Source organism: Lottia gigantea (genome assembly GCF_000327385.1).
Source record: "Lottia gigantea unplaced genomic scaffold LOTGIsca_98, whole genome shotgun sequence".
NCBI classification, from domain to species: domain Eukaryota; kingdom Metazoa; phylum Mollusca; class Gastropoda; family Lottiidae; genus Lottia; species Lottia gigantea.
Window position 1 is genome coordinate 915100 of NW_008711162.1, and position 21451 is coordinate 936550.

The 21451-nt window shown below is 31.2% G+C and overlaps 2 protein-coding genes across 2 annotated transcripts; one reads left to right on the forward strand and one right to left on the reverse strand.

Annotated features, from left to right (window-relative positions):
* Nucleotides 1–706: 706 nt before the first annotated feature.
* On the reverse strand, nt 707–15549 carry LOTGIDRAFT_170441 (hypothetical protein; the record flags this gene model as incomplete). The annotated part of the gene is made up of 23 exons (XM_009069082.1): nt 707–784; nt 936–967; nt 1460–1515; nt 1794–1966; nt 3025–3213; nt 6852–7017; nt 7155–7217; nt 7822–7969; nt 8443–8524; nt 9224–9282; nt 10053–10222; nt 10676–10798; nt 11419–11540; nt 11706–11741; nt 11992–12069; nt 12397–12470; nt 13157–13297; nt 13522–13614; nt 13803–13898; nt 14164–14202; nt 14582–14624; nt 15450–15497; nt 15535–15549. The coding sequence occupies 23 exons, from the start codon at nt 15547–15549 to the stop codon at nt 707–709; spliced, it is 2124 nt and encodes a 707-aa protein (XP_009067330.1).
* A 3649-nt stretch (nt 15550–19198) lies between these two features.
* On the forward strand, nt 19199–20823 carry LOTGIDRAFT_135548 (hypothetical protein; the record flags this gene model as incomplete). The annotated part of the gene is made up of 4 exons (XM_009069083.1): nt 19199–19271; nt 19516–19768; nt 20219–20324; nt 20593–20823. Coding segments are annotated over 4 exons (663 nt in total), but the record flags the coding sequence as incomplete, so codon positions are not given.
* Nucleotides 20824–21451: the final 628 nt, after the last annotated feature.

The window sequence follows — 21451 nt, forward strand, 5'->3', positions numbered from 1 at the left end:
GAAGATAGAAGACAACTTATAAATAATAACAGCAAAGGTCGTCTCAAATAGGTATGTCGGACATGCTATGTCCATCTGTTGTCATCATCATAATAAGCATTGCAATAAAAAAAAATATTCTCGAAAAAAGCGAAAAGGAATATCATATAAGTACAATGCAATAAATATAAGAATTAAGTCTTGTGAAATTCTGAAGGCACCTTAAAAACCTGGTGTTTTAAATAAAAAAAAAAGAATAAATATGCAATATATACATAAATTATAACTATAAATATATACGTATCAAATTTACAATATTGTAACTTGTTTTGAGCAAAGCTATTTGTATACATGTTAGAAGAAAGAGTAATTGTTTCATTTGAAAGTTATCATAGTTGAGTTTTGTGGGCACTAAATTTCATGGCCTTGTAATCAAAGGAATATTCCAGGGAACTAATTTTCATAACTTTTTAAAAATCTCAACTAAGTAGTTTGATTAATCTAATTGTTTGTATACCACATTATTATTGAAAAAGAACCTCAAAACAAAATTTTTACAGTAGTATTTCTGTATTCTTCGCTAGATCATCTTTTTCTTTCATACATACAAAATGCAGTTTCAAAATAATTTATATATGTGTCAGTTAAGAAGAGTTCAAATTTGAGGTGTGTACTTAACAGTGACACCATTTTGTGCCTTGTTCTATTCAAGAAAGAAAAATGGATTCTAAAAATCATCGTCGTCATGGAAACTTCTATTAGATTGTCCTGAGAAATAATTAGTTCTCGGAGATCTGCTACTTCTCTGAAAAAACAAAACAAAAAAGAAACATATAAACGTGTGTCAACCATGAAATTTACAAGTAAAAAAATACTCAAATCCATCGAAATACTAATACTAGTATATATGCTTTTTAGGCTTTTAAGATCACAGGCAAATAATTTTCTCTACTTACCCTACTTCCTATTTGATTTCTGCTTCCCATGCCTAAAATAAGCAGAATATGACCATTAATACAATACAATAAAATTGAACTCTCTTAAAAAAGAGAGCAAATACAGCCTTAAAAGTGACCTTCACCCTGTAAATAACTTCATATACAGCGCACTGGACCTGGTAGTTAACTGTATGAAGTTGGCACAGGTTTTTTTTTTTTGGAAAGTCACAGGCCTATGCTTGATGTCCGACAAGGATATTGACCATCGGACATTTGAGCTGTCCTGTTAGTCATGACTGGCAAATCAACAGCCCTGATATGCACACAATTGAAACTCATTTGATATTGATAGGAAAAGCACTTCGAGTATGTATTACAGGTCGAATAAATGACTTGATATTCTACTTAAAGCTAGCAATTTGCAGTTACTGAAAATCATCTACATGTATATAAAAGTAAGATATCTGATGCAGACATCCTTTACGCTACTACGCTTGCCTGAGTAGCCTCATAGTAGGCCTTAATCAAGATAAAAACATTACCTGATGAAGGTCTTCTAACTGATGCTCTATAATCTTCATCATCAGTAGAGTCATATCTGTAATATTACCAAAAATCATATTATCAAGTGCAATGGGAAATCTTCAAAGTATAGATAAAGCCTTATGCCATATAATCGTATTGATTTTCTTAAAGAAGATATTACTTCAAGTTTCAATTCAACCATCTCCTTGCTGAATCCCAATTTCTGCAAAACTAGTTACCCCGTTCAAGATAGCATAGATAGTGTATCATAAAGATGTTGATAACATGGGAAAATAGAATATAACAGCTACAGATTCTTGCAGCTACTTAAAAAAGAATTGAACAATATACCTTAAATTTCTCATTGCTTTCTTTCTACCCATATGACCTCTAACATTAGATTGTATAAGATAAGCAGCATCATCTAATGATTCATCTTCTGTAGAATCTTCTGTATGGTAATCATTTAATCTGTTCTTTCTAGCTCTATGTCCTTTTAACGCACCCTGTATCACATAACTTGCCTATAATATAAAACAAGCAATCAAAAATATCATCAAACCAAGTTTAAGATGATAATCTGATCCTTATTAGCTCAATGATGAATTATGGGATGGTGAAACTGAAAGTAGAGCAATATTACAGCCTCTGCTTTGATTGCTTGGTAGTTGATCAGATGGGACAATAAACAGAGGCCCTGCATGTTAAATATTCCTCCACAGTTGGAGAAAAAAAAGGCTTTTGCTGCTGTCCTGGTAAAAGTACCCTCATTGTACACTGCATGGCATCACCCATCTTCATTAGCCAACATGGTGCAGAAAAGTAGGACGTACAACTCCATCATTTCACTTACTTTTGATTGCATGAAATTAACTTCAATAGAATGGGATGAGATTGTCAGGATTAGGTCCGTCACAATTTGACATAAAAATTATGGCTCCATCCATGTGAAGGACACAGACAAAAAATTGACTTAGACAAACCAACAGTTTCAAAGAAAAGAAATACATTCACTAGACTAACCATGCTAAGAGGTGGTGCAAATAGTCAACACAAGAAAAATACAAACAAACATTTTGAAACATTAAATTTTATTTTATATATAAAACTAGACCAATTTATTTCCTTGTTTGACAGATTTTTGTTTTAAAATGGCAGTAGGGAAAAAAATACCAAATTTGTGTGAAAAACCGTAGGGAAAAAAAAATGAACAAAAGCCAGGATTGAAATGGATTTTCCTATTCTCTCAGTAGAAGAGTTGATTTGATCAAAAATAATATATTTTATTAAAGCTTATTCCATAATATTGTCTTGTGCTTAAAACAAGGGGAGTTTCTGATGATCATTTTTTTTTCATTGGAAATGAAGGTTGTGTTTTTACCAGCAGACCTTTTTTTTTTCTTCTGATTTCTGGAAAATTGAAGTAATAGGATCCCTAAACAAGAGTATAAATTGGTCTGGCCTAATGCATAAACAAAATTTTAATATTGTTTGGGTAGGCCTTTTTTTGTCAAGACTTGCAGGTCTTAATGAGACTTTATATTACAGTTATCATTATAAAAATAAGGACTAAAAAACCTACATCATCCATATCTCTTCTGTGAGTGAATCCAGCCCAACCTTGTTGTATTTTACGAGCAGCCCGATTCTCTTTAAAAGAATTGACTCTTCTGTCTCGTTGATTCTGTGCATTAGTGAGAAAAAGATAGAAACAATAGATGACAGTACATTTACAAGATAACATACATTTAGAACAATAAATATGCTTCATCTACAAAGGAAATTTTAAAAAAATTTTCACCAATATTTCATAATTTTTTTTTTTGTTAAAGGGATTGTAAAGGGGTTTTTATAGTCTTTGTATTACAGCATCCATTTGCACCATTCTGATTTGACAACTATGTGTCCTGTAATTCTAGAAAAACCTTGACCAAATATAACTTCACTATCACTCAAATGGCATTTCTGATAGTGAAGTCATGAATTCTTTTAATTGCAGGAACCATAAAAATCTGACAGGAAATTGATTGGTGCCAATGGAAGCTAAAAGTGTCCCCTATACACACACAAAGATTAGAAAATCTGTCTATAATTCCTTTAAATGATTCAAAAATTACACGAAGACATATTGCATTATATCTTTAAAGATGAAGCATATTCATAGTTTAAGTGCAAATTCATTTGAAATAATTTGTGTTCCAAGAATGTCTTTATTGCTTTAATGCAAATCATTTCATGCAAGTGGGCCATAAATAATTCTCTCATGCATATTTAAACAAGTAAATTTACAACAACTGTCATGCAAGTGTGCAAAGAACATTTATTAGGCATATGTACAAAGAATTCATCATTTTCTGCCTTTGAAAAAGAAAATGAAATAACATGCAGTCGAGAGAATATAATTGTCTTCTATTGAAGAAGAAACAGATATCAAGTGTCCATTTTGTAAAGTGATACAGACAGCTGAAATTGAGCTCCATTTGCTGATAAAGCAAATATTTAGACAAAACTATCCTCTTAATCATCCCTCATAAATCCAGAAGACATGATATAAACTATCTTATCTTGTGATAAATAATATAATCTCATGCCTCATGCTGTTGTGATAAGAACTATCATCTCATCTGATTTGCTATTGTGATAAGAACTATCATCTCATCTGATTTGCTATTGTGATAAGAACTATCATCTCATCTGATTTGCTGTTGTGATAAGAACTATCATCTCATCTGATTTGCTATCGTGATAAGAACTATCATCTCATCTGATTTGCTATTGTGATAAGAACTATCATCTCATCTGATATGCCAATGTGATAAGAACTATCATCTCATGCCCCATGTCATTGTGATATAAACTATCTTATCTTGTATTGTGATAAAAACTATCATCTCATATTGTGATAAATACTATCGCATCTCATACCTCATGCCATTGTGATACAAACTATCATCTCATGCCCCATGCCATTTTGATAAGAACTATCATCTCATCTTATATGCTCTTGTGATAATAGATCAAGTTATCACATAACGAACATTCATTTTGAAAATGTAAACATATAAACAGAATTTGTTAGAATGAAAATATTAGTAACATATATCTACAGTCAATGAACCATGCATATTAGTGTGATTTGATGGAAAAAGGTGATTATTGTCTTGTGAAATAAAATGGTGGTAAAATGTTTTGGCTTTCTTTAAGTTTCTTGGAATATGAACAGTGACTTGTGACCAGGGCTGTTTTTGTGAAATTTCATTTTTAAAACCAGATTTATTTCTAGTCTTATGGCAAGACATGACTGGCACAACTATCTGAATCAACAACCCTGATTCTGACATTTTTTTTCATGCTTCATGCCATATGCTATTATCAAAAATGTCCTACATCTCTTTCCTCTTTGTATTCTCTCCACCCTCTTTGGATTTGACAAGCAGCTAGATTTTCTCGAATAGATTTCAATTGATTTTCTCTTTGGCACTATACATTGAAAACAAGAAATATGAAAGTTACAAAATAAAATGAAATAAAATAACATAAAATGAAAAAAGGGAAAATGAAATGAAATGGAAATGAGAAAAAATGAAATTAATATTGAAATTACTTAAAAAGGATAGAGGAAAGTACCAATCTCATTTAAATACAGATTTAAATATTTTGTTTCAGCTTTTTGCTTTTCCTTCATTTTTTCTACTTTTCTCTTTCAAGATCTGGTAAGTAGCTCCTTTTATTAAGTTCAACCAAAGACCCAATGAAATTTCATTTCTATCAAAATATATTGACACAACAATTGACTTTGATTTAAACAGTCTGATTGGTTGAATTATATTTAAAAACTGAACATGTCATTTGAAGAATGTCTTCAGATTTCAACATATTGTATCATTATAGAATATTTCATGATAAAAATCAAACAAAAATATCAAATCTGTATCTTAATCAGATTGAGAAAATTATAACAAAGGAAAAATGATTTGTCAAATGATGGTCAAATTTTGAAACTGCAGCTGCACTTCTGCACTATCTAAAAGACATTTCAAATAAATTCCTACATCTTGTACTTGTTGATAATTTTTCCAGCCTTTCTGAATATTTCGAGCTGCCCTATTCTCTCGAATATTTCTCAATTTGTTTTCTCTTCCAGTCTAAACACAAATTCAATATATCGATTGATAATAGAAACAGAAATAGGAATTTGAACCTTTCGATAATTAAAGGGACAGATGCGCCATTTTAGTGGTTGATGTTCAGAAGTACTAGAATTGTACAAAAATAGCATAATTCCTTCAAAAATAACTCAAACTTCACTTTCTATACATGTCTTTTCTATATATGGCAGAGTCTCAAGAAATGACAAGTCGTCATTTTAACGCGGATAATTCAGGGCACACGAAGATTTGAAGGCTCAAATTTCGATGGTGAGCTGTGAACACTATTAATGATTAGCTTAGCTAAAAAATACTTATTTCTGAGACTAAAGTATGATTGGTCAAACGGATGGCGAATCTGTCCCTTTAATTGCACTTCTAAACAAAGAACTACAGCCTCAAAACTAAATGGCATTCAAGCTTCTGAAATCCTTAAGCTTTTGAAAGTGAATCAAATGTCAATTCAAACCCAAACCAAAACCAAATGAATTTTTGATGTGCTAAAGCGAAAAATGAAAATTTGAAAGAATAAAAGCCTACATGTTGTTCTTCTTGATAGTCTCTCCAACCTCTCTGTATGTGTCTGGCAGCCATGTTTTCTCGAATGTTTGTCAGTTTTTGTTGTTTTTTACGCTAGAGTAGAGTAATTAACAGAGGAAAATAAAAGAAATTAGACATAAACAAATCTCAAAAAGAGTTTTAGAAAATAAACAAAATTAAAATAAGATAAGACAAGATAAGAATAAGATTTATGTAAACCAAGAAATTAGAAATATAGAATCATTTGTTATTCAGCCTACTAAGAATTGAAGGGGATTGTAAAGAGGCTTTTTATGTGTATCAGGGACACTGATAGCATTAATTTGAACCATTCCAATGTTCCAATGCTCGGTGCTTCTCTAGTCAGACGTCTGTGGTTCCTGCTATTCCACAAAAAATGTGTTTGATGACATCACTTATCGCAAAATTGGCTCTATCACTTAAGGCCCTTGACACTTAGCGATGTCATCAAACACTTTGTTTAAGAGGAATTGCAGGAACCACAGGATGTCTGACTGAAAATTGGAATGATGCAAATTGAAGATATCAGTGTCCGCAATACGCATATAAAATTCAGAAAACCTTTTTACAATCCCTTTAACTAACATTAAGAATTAGAAAAAGGAATTTCTACACTAATAAGAATTTGAAAGAGAAAAATGTCTACTAATAAGAATAAGAATTAAGAATTGGAGTATTCCATTAATTTACTCAATTTTACCTCACTCTCTTCAAGAGCTTGACTTCTGTGTTTTCTCCAGTTTCTTTGAATGTTACTAGCTGCTGATCTTTTCTGTAAACTTTCGATTTTTTCTTGTCTCAGTCTTTCTTCTTCATCAGAACCGGAGCGTCGTCTGCCAGTTGGTGGTCTTGATGATTCAGAACCCCTTATAAGGTAAACATAACAAACAGTTTAGAGTAAGGTATATTTCTAAATTTCTTAAAAACTGCTTTTCAAATATCATTATCAATTAACAAACTTTCAAATATAAACAGTCTCAGCTGTTAATTCTTGTTTCCTTACCTAGTACTTGGTCTTCTAGGACTGGCTCTTGTACTTCTACCAGGAGTTCCTGGTGGTCTACCACTGAAAGAAAAAGAGTATCATTGTAGACTATTGATGGCAATAACAGTAAAATTATGTCTGGATGTTCCTTACTTTTATGAATACATTTAAAAACAGTAGTGGGAAATTGAGATTGACTGATGCCAACCTGCGTAAGAGGGGCTGACATGTAAAAGCGTTTAGTCGTTCGGATGGGACAAAAAAATGAGGCCCCATGTGCTACAGGCTGTGCACGTTAAAGATCCCTCGACAGTTGGGAATTGAAAAAGAGTAGCCTAATGCAACTGCCCTGGCAAAATTTCCCTCATTGCAACCTGCATGGCGTTGGCCGTCTTCATTAGCCCACTTGGTGCAGAAAAGTAGGACTATGAAAGGTACTATTTAGAAGTGAAAATCAAGCCCTGTAAATGCTCAAAATTCATCTCAAGCCATCCGAAATATGTTGGCTTCTGGGGACCTATGACAGTCCACGAACACCTGCCTAGGGATTCTTAGGCCTTTCAGGCCTCGTCTTGGAGAGCCACCTCTCATTTTTGGCCCCCTCCTCAGTCATTCTCTGGATATGTCCCTGGATGTCAATATAAACAGTACATTTTGTCAGATCAACAACACTAACACTACCTACTCTTCACATTGTTGTTTATAATGAGATCTTTCTTCTTTTAGTTTATGTATAAGATGTTTTTGTTTAGCTATTTCATCTAATAATTCAGTCTCTCTCTGATCTAACTGATGTAATCTCTCCTCTATACTACCTTTTAGATCTATTTTACCTGGTAATATACAAAATGATAATATTAATATCAAATTACAGTCTGGTTAAAATTAATTAATTCATTCTTTGAAGTATCAAATGGTTGGATCATTTCAAGTCAGAAAATCAAAAAACAAAAACATCGTTTTTTCTGGGTTCTCCAGTTTGCTTATAGCCTCGTGAAAACGGCAGTAGAACAGACAGTTAGAATCTTTATATGATTACGCTGAACAAATGGTTGTCAAGGGTTGTTTTATTAGTCATCTTATTTCATTATTCCTGTCAACCAAGCTGTAAATGAGTCTGGATAATCTGGGAAGGGTCAATGTCAAGTACCAGCAGATAGACAAGATCCTTATGAAATCCATAAGATCTTTTAAAGAGGTACAATGAGACAGACAAAGAAACTATGATACCGTCATTGGAAAACTTTTCAGCAGATTTTTGCACATTTATGAAAGAAGAATGGTTCAGATAGAAGAATAAACTTACCAGGTACATTAGATCTATTTTTATCTAATGATAGTATTGATAAATTATCATTCTCAGCTCTTCTTTCTAACTTCTCAACTTTCTACAATATCAAAATATAAATAGTTCTCATTAATAATTCAGGACTTCATAATAAGATCCTGATAGAAAATATAAAGTGGGTAGGGAACTTAATATCTGAGCAAAAAAAAAAGTTTTTTGAATTTTTCCCATTATTTTTATGAGAATTTGAATATCAGCTTCAAAATAGTACTGTTAGTCTTAGAATATCTTTGCGTTGATGAAAATATATGCATAAGCTCACATTATGTCTTCAAAATTTGTTTTTACAGAGGACAATTTTCTGCCAAAATTTGTGACTTTTTGGGTTGAAAATAGTCCTCTGTAAAAAGAAATTTTGAAGACATAATGTGAGCTCATGTTTATATTTTTATCGAAGCAATCTATCAGTACTATTTTGAGGTAGATATTCCAATTCTTTCAAAAAATATCGAAAAAATTCAAAAAACTTTCCAACTTGCATAGACAATAATAGCTAATCTGAAGATACAGGGTCAGTTCCCCAAACATTTTTACGATAAGAATTTGTCATTCGTTTGAAATTTTACAATTAAGACAAAATTGTTATTAATATGTTTTGTGAAATGGGTCCTAGGGTCCTTTCATGTATCATTCCAGTATCTTATGAATATCAGTGATACAAGACTTAGGTGAAATTATGGCTATCAACTCTTTGATCTAAGCACTTATAATGACCTTTAATTATGTAAGGATTACTTACAACTTCCATTTTCTTGACATAACTTAATAATTGTCTTCTATTCATATCTTCATAATCTCCTACAAATATCAAAATAATTTTAATCTGAACAAAATATTGTTAAAAAAATCATGAATTCTTTTGTAAATTCACAAATTTTGTAAACATTGTTAAACAATTTTTTTTTCTTTTTTTTTTTCATTAAAGTGAATAGAGGAAGTAATTGTTGATTTATAAACTTCATTTGATAAAAAAATAACTAAATTTACACATTTCTTTTTCAATATCATTAAGTTTTAAATCTTTTTGACACAGATATTTAAAATACACATCAAGAAAATTATACTTTAAGAGTAAAACCATCTTCCAAATGACCCTTCTAAGGCTAGAGGCCACTCTACAACAAGCCACATAAGATGGAGCTCAGACTATATGATGTTTTATTTTAACGTCACTCAAAAGGATATCAAAATTTCTACATATAACATTTAATTTTCTAGGGGTTCAACATCTAAGTAGGATGTCCTTAAAATCAGGATATGCTAACTACAAGCAGAATGAATTCTTAATTAAAAGGCAATGTTGTCTCTTAAATTGATTGTAAAGAGGTTTTCTAAACTTTTTATGTGTATCGGGAAAACTGATATCATCAATTTGCACCATTCCATTTTTCATTCAGACGTCTGTGGTTCTAGTGACATCATAAAACTCGTTAATTTTAGTGAAATTGCAAGAACCACAGACGCCAGAACGAAAATTGGAATGGTGCAAATTGATGCTATCAGTGTCCCCGATACACATAAAAAGTTTAGAAAACCTCTTTACAATCCCTTTAAATGACTATACTTACTGCCTGTTAGTCGGCTGTCATCAACTTCATCTCCACCAGTAGCTTTCTCTAACTCTTCTTTTAAACTTCTATTATCAGCTTCTAATCTTTCATTAGTCTTATTTAATCTTAAAATAGTCTCATTTAACGCCTTTATTTTTACTGTGTTTTCTTTTCCCACTGGGGTAGACCTAAAAATAGTGAGAGAATCAAGACAATGTCAGCAAGAAAAATTAGCAGACGACAAAATGGCAATACACCTATACAGTAGCAAAGATCATGGTAGAAACACTATAAATTTGAAATCAATCTCAAACAAGATAATTTTGTAACAAGGGAAATAACTCACAAATTAAAAAAGTCAAAATTGTACAAGGTGCACTTGATTGGTGAGTCCTGAACAGGTTCCGTCAGCAGATATGTCAAATCCAAAATTTCCCCATCTATTTCCTTCTCTGCCATTTTGAATTCTCTCTGCACATACTATTTTTTCAGCATATGTGGAACACTTACTGAACTCTGTTCCAACTTATTGAATGTCCAGTTGATTCCATGGATCCAGAATGTGTAAAACTCACCAATCAAGCGACCCCCAAACATCCCATTAATAAGGTATCTCAAAATCAAAATTATCTGAGTCTTACCTAGCAGACTTGGCTACTCCAGTATCTTTGGAATTCTGTAATCTGACTATCTCTTGATACATTACTTCCATCTGACATCTCATTTCATCTATCTTAGTTACTTTTAAATCACCTTGTAATTTACTAAAATTAACAATGTTAAAGATGGGTTTCCTTATTTTCAAGTCAAATTAAGCAAACCCTTTGATTAATTGGTGTTTCTCATGAATTATCATGTATTCTTAATCATATCATTATATTCTAATTGCATATAATTAAGAGTTTGAACCAATCACAAATGTCCTTGTATGTACAGTCTGAATAAACAAAAAAAGACTTTTTGACCTTTCTTGATCGGTCACTCATTCGAATTCTGCTGGTATTTCTCTTCTAATTTAGCTAATTATGAATTAATTATGGACATGTGAGACAAACTGGTATATTTCCAAGTCATTAGAACACCTCTACTTTCTATTCATATAAATATTAGCATTTTCATTTTCATAAATAAAGTAAGGGAACCCATCTTTAAAGTCCATGGTTCGCCATTTTGTTGATCTTATATTTTTGTTGGTCTTAAATATATGTAAATAGTCTACAGAAGTACTTGAAATGTACGAAAATTTCATAATCCCTTTAAATAGAAATTTCTATATGTATCTTTTCTATATATGGCGAAGTCTCAAGAAAGATTGATCTAAAAGAGCAATCCATAAATGCAAATTGAAATTTTTGACAGTTCTGAAAATTTAACAGCTTCTTACCCAAAAGCAGCATCTTTCTCTCTAAGCTGCATTTCTAATTTCAATATTTTTTGTTTGAGACTATGTATAACAGCACCAGAATCTGGTTTTCTATCTCCTAGTGTTCTTCTTATATCATCACTCTAATAATATAGAAACATATAAATAGATCAAGTTTGTATTAAGAGTGATCTCCCTTACAGACAGCCTGAATAAAATTGGTGGTCAGAATGGCATTGTGATCCAGGAGTGTGTTTAACCTTTGAATCCGCTAAGTTTTATAATTTATGATAAATCCAAAACCTTACCTTTGATGGATTCAAGAGAGACTCCATTTCTTTATCCTACAAAAAATGATGGAATAGATGATTTGTGTATTTTTTAAAGGTTACTACATTAGCCATAAAAAAAAAAATTTGATTCAATCAAGAGAGGAGTCACCCCCTGAAAAAACATGAAACTCGTTTTATATGTAATGAGATAGAATGCCAAGATTTGAATGGTTCCAACTAAGTGACTAGTTCAGTAGCATTTTGTTAACTGGAAGCGCAGAACTGAAAACATATAACAAAAATTCATCAATTCAATTCCCACCTTTTTAATTTTATCTTCTTCTAATCTTCTAACTTTAGCCTTCATCGTAGAATTATCATGGCCTAGGTTACTGATTTGCTGAAATTCAACAAAATTTTCTCTTACAAAAATTTCATTTTTCAAAAAATTTGGATTTCTTTATCATGTGTGGGTAGTGGATTTGATTTAAACACTTTCAGTGTGACTGTAACACACTAAGAATAAATTAACTCTTCTTAATATTCCAGCTAACCCAACTATAAATGGGTACAAATAATCAGGAAAGATCAATGCCAAGAGGTTTTGCCAAAGACCAGCTGGCAGAAAAGATCCTTGTGAACTGAAGTTGTAATCCTTGTACAAAATAGTAGTTTTTTTTTCTAACATAAACACATTAGCCTTAAACCAGATGGGAAAATGAAGTACCTTTCTGAGTTCCAAAACTTCATCATAATATTCTTCTGGTGTTTTATAAGCTGGTGTACCTGCAGCTGACCTGTCTAAAACAAAATCAGGTAAAATAGATCTTAGAGAATATCCAAAATTGTCATAATCACTCTCCATAAAAAAAGTGGTGAGATAATGCAAGTCAACAAGTGGGGTCAGAACTTAGTGTTAGTCTTGGATTAGTGCATAATTGTAACACTAGTGTAACACTAACCCCAACAATTGACCTTGATGCAAAGTGTTGGGTGACACTGAGATAACACTAAACTTTGAGGTATTTGGGGAACAATTTAACACTAGTTTTCATCTAGTGGTAATCTAGTGTTCCACTAATTCCAACTCAGTGTTTCAGAACACTGGCTTAGCATGAGTTTCCTTATCCCTTTAACACTAACCAATAGTGGTTTACACCATGCAGAGGTCAGAGCTCAAGATAACATTAGTGTAGTGTTATTCTGGTGTTTTGTTTTGTGTTACACTGATAGTGTTATGCTGACTGGATTACAAATATAGTGAGCAAAACTTTCCAATAGTGACATTATAAAAAAACTTGGTTTTAGGGGAATTTTATGAACTACAAATATCTAACTAAGATTTCTATTCTTGCAAAATTATTTTTTCAGTGTCTCCAAAAGACGTAAAAAGTTAATAAAATCTCTTTACAATCCCTTTAATGAAACTGAAAACCAAGTACACATGGTATAACAGACTTCATAATGAACTAACATAATGTACTTACTATATGGCTCTTGACCTTTTCTAGGTTTTTCTACTCCCATGACTTGTCTTAAATGATGTGATGTACTATAATAGGCCATGTCTAAACCATTATCTTTCTTTAAACCAGTAAATGTATTTCTTCCACTTTCTGTACTGATACCTACAATACGTCCAAAATACATATAGATTAATGTATACATAAGGAACAAGGCTATGTAAACTTTCCTCTTTAAGAGTATCCATGAACACTTGAGGCCACTCTGCATCTGAGATTGTCTATAAGACAGGACATATTAACCCAGAGTTATTTTGACCTGTTCTTTCAATATAGCTTTTGGAGCATGAACACATCAATAACTAAGTATCTTTTAGCAGTCAACATACCTGAACCAGTTTTGCGTAATGTATCTACCCAATATTCTATAGGTGTTTTATGTCTTGGTGAACTACCAATATGACCAGTTGATCCACTGTTTACTAAAAATACAATAATTAAACTTAAATTGATAGTTAAATTTTTGCAAGTGTTTTTTGATCACCAAAGCCTTCTTTCGAGAAACACCTCCAAGTCAAACAATACTGGTACCCATCTTGGGTTATCTGCATAATACCAATTTTATCTGACAACTAAGCAATAATTAAAAAAAAAAGGGAACATAACTTACAGGCTCCTTGTCGTTTTTTAATAGCTGTTATCCACAAATCGTGACCTGTTTTACCACTGACTCCTAGCGAACTATTAGGTCTTTTATTTGGTGATCCTGAAATATTTTGTAAAATAACAATTATAGTCATGCAAGAGAAGAAATAGTATCATTTTAGAATTTTGGTACTTTTTATTCTGAATTTGCTAAAAAAAATACTTCAGGAACCTATATTATTAACAATTACATTGAAACAAGATCAGAGTTAGAAGCTAATGTTTGGTATTTTTTTTGTTACACTCTTTATATGCAAGTTGAGTTCACAAAAAAACATACCTTATAGTATACAACTGAAATTTTGTAAATAAAACTAAAATCTTACCTGGTCTTTTGCTTGATTTCCTGGTATTTCTCCTTGGCACTAAAAAATGAAAGAATTTTCACACGCTGTTTTAAATGAAGCAATTTTGAAATATTATTTTGTGTAAATCATCATCACAAACAAAGGTTAGTAACCTAAATGCAATATTCGTGTGCAAAATTCAAATAGGTGTTTCGTTACTTTTTAAAGACAAGCTTAACAAGGGTTGTTGTTTTGATTACATACAGGTCATGTCTGACTGGTTCTCCAAAATGTTTGACTACGGAATATGAATACATTGCTTTTTATTCAAATAATAGTTGTTGTTCTTTCATGTATTGTTCATTATTTTTCAAGTCACAATCAGGAGCGGGTCCATACATAAAATCAAAGGATCAAATTAACAAATTTTCATTAAGAAAAATAAAATGTGTCTGACCTGATTTGGATCTATTCCTAGCAACTGATTTACTTCTTGATATCTAATAATACAAATTAATATCAATTATTCATTGGACCACAATAAATACAGGTGTTAGCTACAAGATATTGAGATAAGATACAGGTATATCCTTCAACTCTTGATAATTTATTGCATATATAACATTAAGCTCATGCAATATGCATTTATATCAGCACTAGTTGATATTTCCTTAGAATACTTAAATGTGCTCTGGATAAAAAATCACAATAACAGTATGTCAAAAAATATCACACTTATTTCATAAAAAATATCACACTTATTTCATAAAAAATATCACACTTATTTCATAAAAAATACCACAATATCTCACAAAATATTATCTGTCAAAAAATATCACAATTATCTAATAAAAACATCACTATGTCTCATAAAATATCACTTAACAATATCTCATGAATAATATCACAATGTCTCATAAATAATATCACAATTATCTCATAGAATATCACATCACATAAGTGAGAAGTGAGAAAAAATAGTAAATTTTTTGTAAAATTAATTAAGCTTAATTTTGACAACATATAATGTTTCCACAAGTACAAAAGCTACAAATGATTTAATCACATTTTCATTTTTTCTTTCATTTTAGTCAATATTTCCATAATACTCAAACAAGACACATAAACTTATTCAGGAACATTGGTTAAGACAAAATAGTATTTGTACGACAATGCCCATCATATGTTAACATTTCATCCAAATCCAAATTCAAAAATTGTCTACTTGATTGTTAATCATAAACATAAACGGACAGACTAGCAAATTTACCCAAGGATATACATATGTGCATATATAAAAAACAATAGAATTGAAAATTACATACCAAAGTTTCTTGATCTTCAAAATCATCAGGCGATAAATAATCATCACCCTACAAAAACATAAAGAGGAAAATATCTTAACTTTACCTTGGTAACGTCCATTTCTAGTAAATTTAGGTATCTTTAGGTCTCTTCAGCATTAAAATCTATTAGATTTATGTAGCATACTAAAAGGAAGCTCTATCAAACAAGTAATGACAAATAACAAATAGCATGAATAAAGTATATAGTATACAGAGCTATATTAAAGTTAGGTTCCAACTGATTTATTTCTTTTACATTTACTATTCTTACGCTGTAAGCTTATATATCAATTGATGTACATTTTCTCATATTTCTTTCTTTCACTTAACTGTTTTAATTAAGTTTAACAGAAATAAAATAAAATGGCAGAATTTTGCTGACGAATTGAAACTTGTTGAAAGACATCATGGGTTAGCTTATGAGTCAAATGTGACATTGTAATGATGGTTTCTATATATTTTATGTAAATATAAAACAAAGAAAATAATTTCCAATCTACTTGTTACCAATCCACAAGATTCCAATATGGATTGTAATTTAAAGGACCTATATTACCTTAGTCTCATAAATGAGAATTTTTTAGCTAAGCTAATTAGTAATAGTGTTCACAGCTCACTGTCAAAGTTTGAGCTTTCAAATCCATGTGTGTACAGTATTATCTGCATTTGAAAGTGCACATGAAGACTCGTTCTTCTATAGACTCTGCTATGTAAGCTTATAGAATAGACATTATATATAGAAATTTCTAATTTGAGATATATCTGCAGAAGGGATCATGCCATGTTTTTGCAATTCTAGTACATCTAAATACTGTTTACATATATTCAAGACCAAAATCAACTCCGATTAATGGCAAACCATGGCCTTTAAGACTATTCATCATCAATAAAGGACAAGTTGTATGTAAAAAATTGCATGCAATGATAATAGACATTCAAAAATCAGATCGGTATCAATGAATTAGGATGAATAATGAAAAATAGTAGCCTATATCATTTTGGTTCCAAAATCATTATCAATTTTGGACTCCGTTTTTAACCTCCCCTTGGTTGAGTTCAAAGTTGTCTTTTATCCCAGTCAACATTTTTAAAGGCAATCCATCTTTAAAAGAATTGATATGAATCAATTGCTATCATTAGACCATAATTATCAGATCAACATGTCTTTTATACTATTGAGTACAACTGGTGATTAGGTCTCTTTCATGAATAAATTATAATTAGGCTACCTGAGATTTAGTGATTACACACATTAGATACCATTAGTTTCCATTTTAAAGTGACAGCTATGGCATAAAGGGGGGTTGATTTGAGTCTTGAAGATATGTTAATAGTTTTCAGATGTACTAGAAATGTACAAAAATTGCATAATTCCTTCAAAAGTATCTCAAACTATTATAAGCCTATTGTATCATGGAATAACATAAAGATTGCCATCAATGCCAGGCAGAACGTTGTCAAAATTTTCATTACCTATTTTATTGATAATATCAGCACATGGGAATGAAACATTACAGCAATTGTAAGTCTGCTACACGCTACAGAGCCAATAACAGCATGATGATATGGTTCCTTTAAACTTAACATGTCATGAAAAAGGTGGCAATATTCATTTACAATTTAGGGCATTCTGTTGATTCTGAGACACTCACCTGATACTGTCTTGGCATTTTAAATACAAATTCTCATTGACTGGTCCAGCATTTATCTGTAAAAGAGATACGTAAATACAAATAAATCTACAATGTCAAGCCATGATCGAGACGAGAACACCAAAAGGCCAAGACTGAACATGTAAGAACACCATTCAGAAAATTGACAAAAAGCCAAGTGAAATGTCAAGTCGGCATTCCCCTTATCTCACTTTGTAAGCAGACTTACATGTCAAAATCTAGTATGTTAGGGGTATCCTGCGTTAATTTTGAAAATTTTCAATCAATTATATCGAAGAATATTCCTTAATTATTTAAAATATAGGTCAAATTATAAACAAACAGATACCTACAGAAATAACATTGCAACCATTATAAACACATCTTCGCAAGCAAGGAATTCAACCAATCAGAGAACTCGAAGCATGAAAGTTTTTGTCATCCAGACGTCTCATGTGTGGCAGTGGACATTTCGTTCTGGATGATGAAATCAAAACTCTTGCCTTCGATTCATTAATCTATGGTGTTAGCCTATATTTGGCTTTTGCCTGATTCTTAGAACTTTTAATTCTTATCTAAAAAAACTCAAAGAATTGTAAATTTTGAAAATTTTCCAATTTTCAGTCGACATCAAATTTACGACATTAAGAATTATTTACGGTATAAAGAGAGACCTAATTTTGGCAAACTATGTTTTGTTGCCAAGATGGCTACCGGCTGAATATTCCAATTGACACTTCGTCATTACTTCTTATTTCCTGTTGAAATGGTGTGGAAATCGGGCATATCAAATGAATAACTGATAGAAGCATTTAGGTTAGTAGAAGGAGTAATTTTATCTTTTTTAAAAAATTCTATTTAGGGAGAAAAAATACAAATGTGAAATGAAAATGAAGGCTCTAAGCTTGTTTAACTACATGAATTTTTTTCTGTCAATTTTGACAATTCACAAATATTCAAAATATATTGCTTGCCATTTTTATTAGGATGTCTTCGGATCAATAGAGATTCGAGTTTTGTTAATGTTACATAGGAAATTTCCTTGGAAATGGCCTGAACATTAAAAACATTATTTCAGATTTCTTCATTGGATTAGTTTGAACATGCTGGTAGGCGTTCCTATCAACCCAAACTTCAAAAACAATCTAAAACTCTAAGTCACGCCTTGTAATATTGATATTTCAAATTCTAGTGTTATTCTGAAAACAATGTGGTTGAACAGTAAGCTTAAATGAAGGCAAGCCACTAGTCTGTGTAACTAGGCCTAATGCATTGCTGCGATATAGCTACATAGCTAGACTTGACAGTACATGTAAGCTGACAGAAAATGTCATGCCAATTAGTGTAATTAACTCATTAACCAATTAATTGGTAATCCCTATACTTGATTCAAATTTAATAGTAGGCTCATATTCCTTCGATGTTGTGTTGAATTTTGTCAGTTTTTCTTGAGTGATCATTTGAATTGTACATGTGCTAGATGGCTATGGTTCTACCTCAAGGCTCGAGTATTGTAATTCTAACTTCATTAGGACATTGTTTTTGACTATTCTAATAATATGTCATTGAATTTTCAGCAGAAGAAAAGATGTTCAGTTTATTTGGGAAATGCATTCCCTGCATCAACAAAAAACGTGCCAAAAGAAGGTTTGTTATTTTATCAATATAATGCTATTTTATATAAGCTTAAAGAAGAATTATAAATCAGTTTTAACATATAACCTTTGATTTAGGAGGGCAATATTCTTGTTATTGACCTTTGCTTCCTTTGTCCTTAAATGTGATTCAACAATCAAATGCTGAGCATGTAACATATTAGCTTCTTTAGAAATATTAAAACAGAACATAAATCATGTTGTTACTCAGAGTTTATTGCTATTAAATTTTCAAACAATTGACCTATATTCAGCCTGTGTCCCTACTGAAGTTTGACAAGTAGATCTACATTTCGAAACAAGTATAAGCTTATGATGTATGTGGGATTTGTAACCAAAATCATCTAACAGTCTAACACAATTTTTCTGTGATATTTTATTAAAATGTTCATTTTATTGGCATTGAACTGTAATTCATTTTAGATCTATAACACTTGCTATTTTGGGTCTGGATAATGCAGGAAAAACAACAACAACTAAAGGCTTCAGTGGAGGTATGTGTAATTTTATCAGATTTTCTTAGAAAAGTTTGAATCCCTCAATCTCGCCTGAAGTAGTGCCAGCTATTTTTCTTTTAGGAGAGTTTCTTAATTTTGATCCCTTAGCACAATATTATGTTGGCATTTTAATGCAGTAGCGATACATGGTTTGATTGCCTTCATGAACATCTGGTGGCCACAATTGTCAATTTGAGTCCGCATACCTTATAATCTTACTGATAACATGTTTATTTTTCAGACCCAATTGATCTAGACATAGCACCAACAATAGGCTACTCATATGAGAAGTTTGCATTTAACAAATATGATATCACACTGTATGATCTTGGTGGAGGGAAAAACATCAGGGGAATATGGACAAATTATTTACATGAAATTTATGGTTTAATATATGTCATTGATTCCTCGGCCGGTGCTAGAATGGATGAAGCAAAAAAGAATTTGAAAGAAGTTTTAGAGAATCCACATATTTCTGGAAAGCCTTTATTATTGTAAGTGTTTGTTCATATCTTTGGTAGGATAATAAGAGATTTCCCATCTTTAATCCCACAAGCTGATAAATTTGTAACTAAAGACTACAAGTTTCTCTTGTAACTAAATCATGATCTGATTTGACTAATTAAGAAACATAATTATATTAATTTGCCCTGATGTCTAATTCTATACTCATTTTCGAATTGGATAAAGAGTCAAAAAATATTGAAATGAATTTATGTTGAGATGGCAAACTCAAAAGACAAGACAAAACATGCTTAAACATAATATAACTTGAAATATGTGAACAGAATATAAGACATCAATTTAGTAATAAAAAAAACTCTAAAGTCCCAAAAAAAAAAAAAAAATAAGACGAGATAAGAATGCCAGTATTATAAATCTGATATTAAATTTAAATGTTAAAAAAACAGATAATTGATTATGTTTTGTGTTTCAATTTGTAGATTAGCTAATAAACAAGATAAAAGTGATGCTTTAGATGAAGTAGATATTTGTGAACAGTTAAATTTAGATCAAATAGTAACAACTAATAAGTGTCCATGTAGAATAGTAAGTAGTGATCGAAACTTAAATTTTTTCACCATTTCATTATGTATATATTAACTTGCAAATCCATGTGTGTCCAGAATTATCCACATTTGTAAGTTAAAAAGACTTGAGGTATTATTAAAGTAATTATGCGATTTTCGTACATTTCTAGTACTTCTGAAGACAATTTACATATATTCAAGACCCAAAGAAACCGACCAACATGTCCCCATGGCTATGAGATGGTGACTAGAATTTCAAGTCTATAATGATATTTAATGTATTGTAGGAAACCTGTTCAGCTATAAAAGGTAGTGGTAAGAAAATGGATAAATCTATTCACAATGGTATGAAATGGATGTTATCTATAATAGGTGGTCAATGGGATCAGTTAAAGAACAGAGTAGATGAAGCTATCAGACAAGAAGATGAAAAGAGGAAAATAGAAAAGGCTGAAAGAAAAAAGAGAGTTGAAGAAAGGAGGAGAGAAAGGTATGTGAAGCAGATACATTTCTGCTGACCTTATCATTGCCTAACACTTACAATTCTTAAAATTCTTTGTTAATAAAAGTTGGTTTTTTCTAATGTCTACAAAGGATTGTAAAGAGATTTCCAATTTTTTTATGTGCATCAATTTGCACCATTCCTATTTTCAATCAGACGTCTAGGAACATTGTATTTTTTAGAGAGAAAGAAGAAGAAGAAGAAAAAAGGAGATTAGGTATTGAAGATAAAGTGAGTGATAATGAAACAGAAATAGATGGAGATCCATTTAAAAAATTAGATGTTAATGATTTGAAAAAGAAGGTAAATTTAGTAACTCAAGATTTTCAAATTCTTACCTTATCTTCTCTAATAAAAACAGATGTTGTTGTTGTTGAATGGAAAATTAGGGGGTGAGAGCTCACACTAGGTTGAAAGCACTGGCACAGGCATAATAATTTTTCTTACCTGGGAATTCCTCGATGTCTTTCTTCAACCAAAGACTTTATTGAATTTCAAGAAACGAGACCTGTTGCTACAGGCAAAACATATTAGCTTTTATGGAACACATAATACCACCCTGCAATTTGGTTTGTCAACTTAATAAATCTCTTTGAGAATCCACAATATTTGATAGATGTATGTATTATTGTTATTGACGGAGA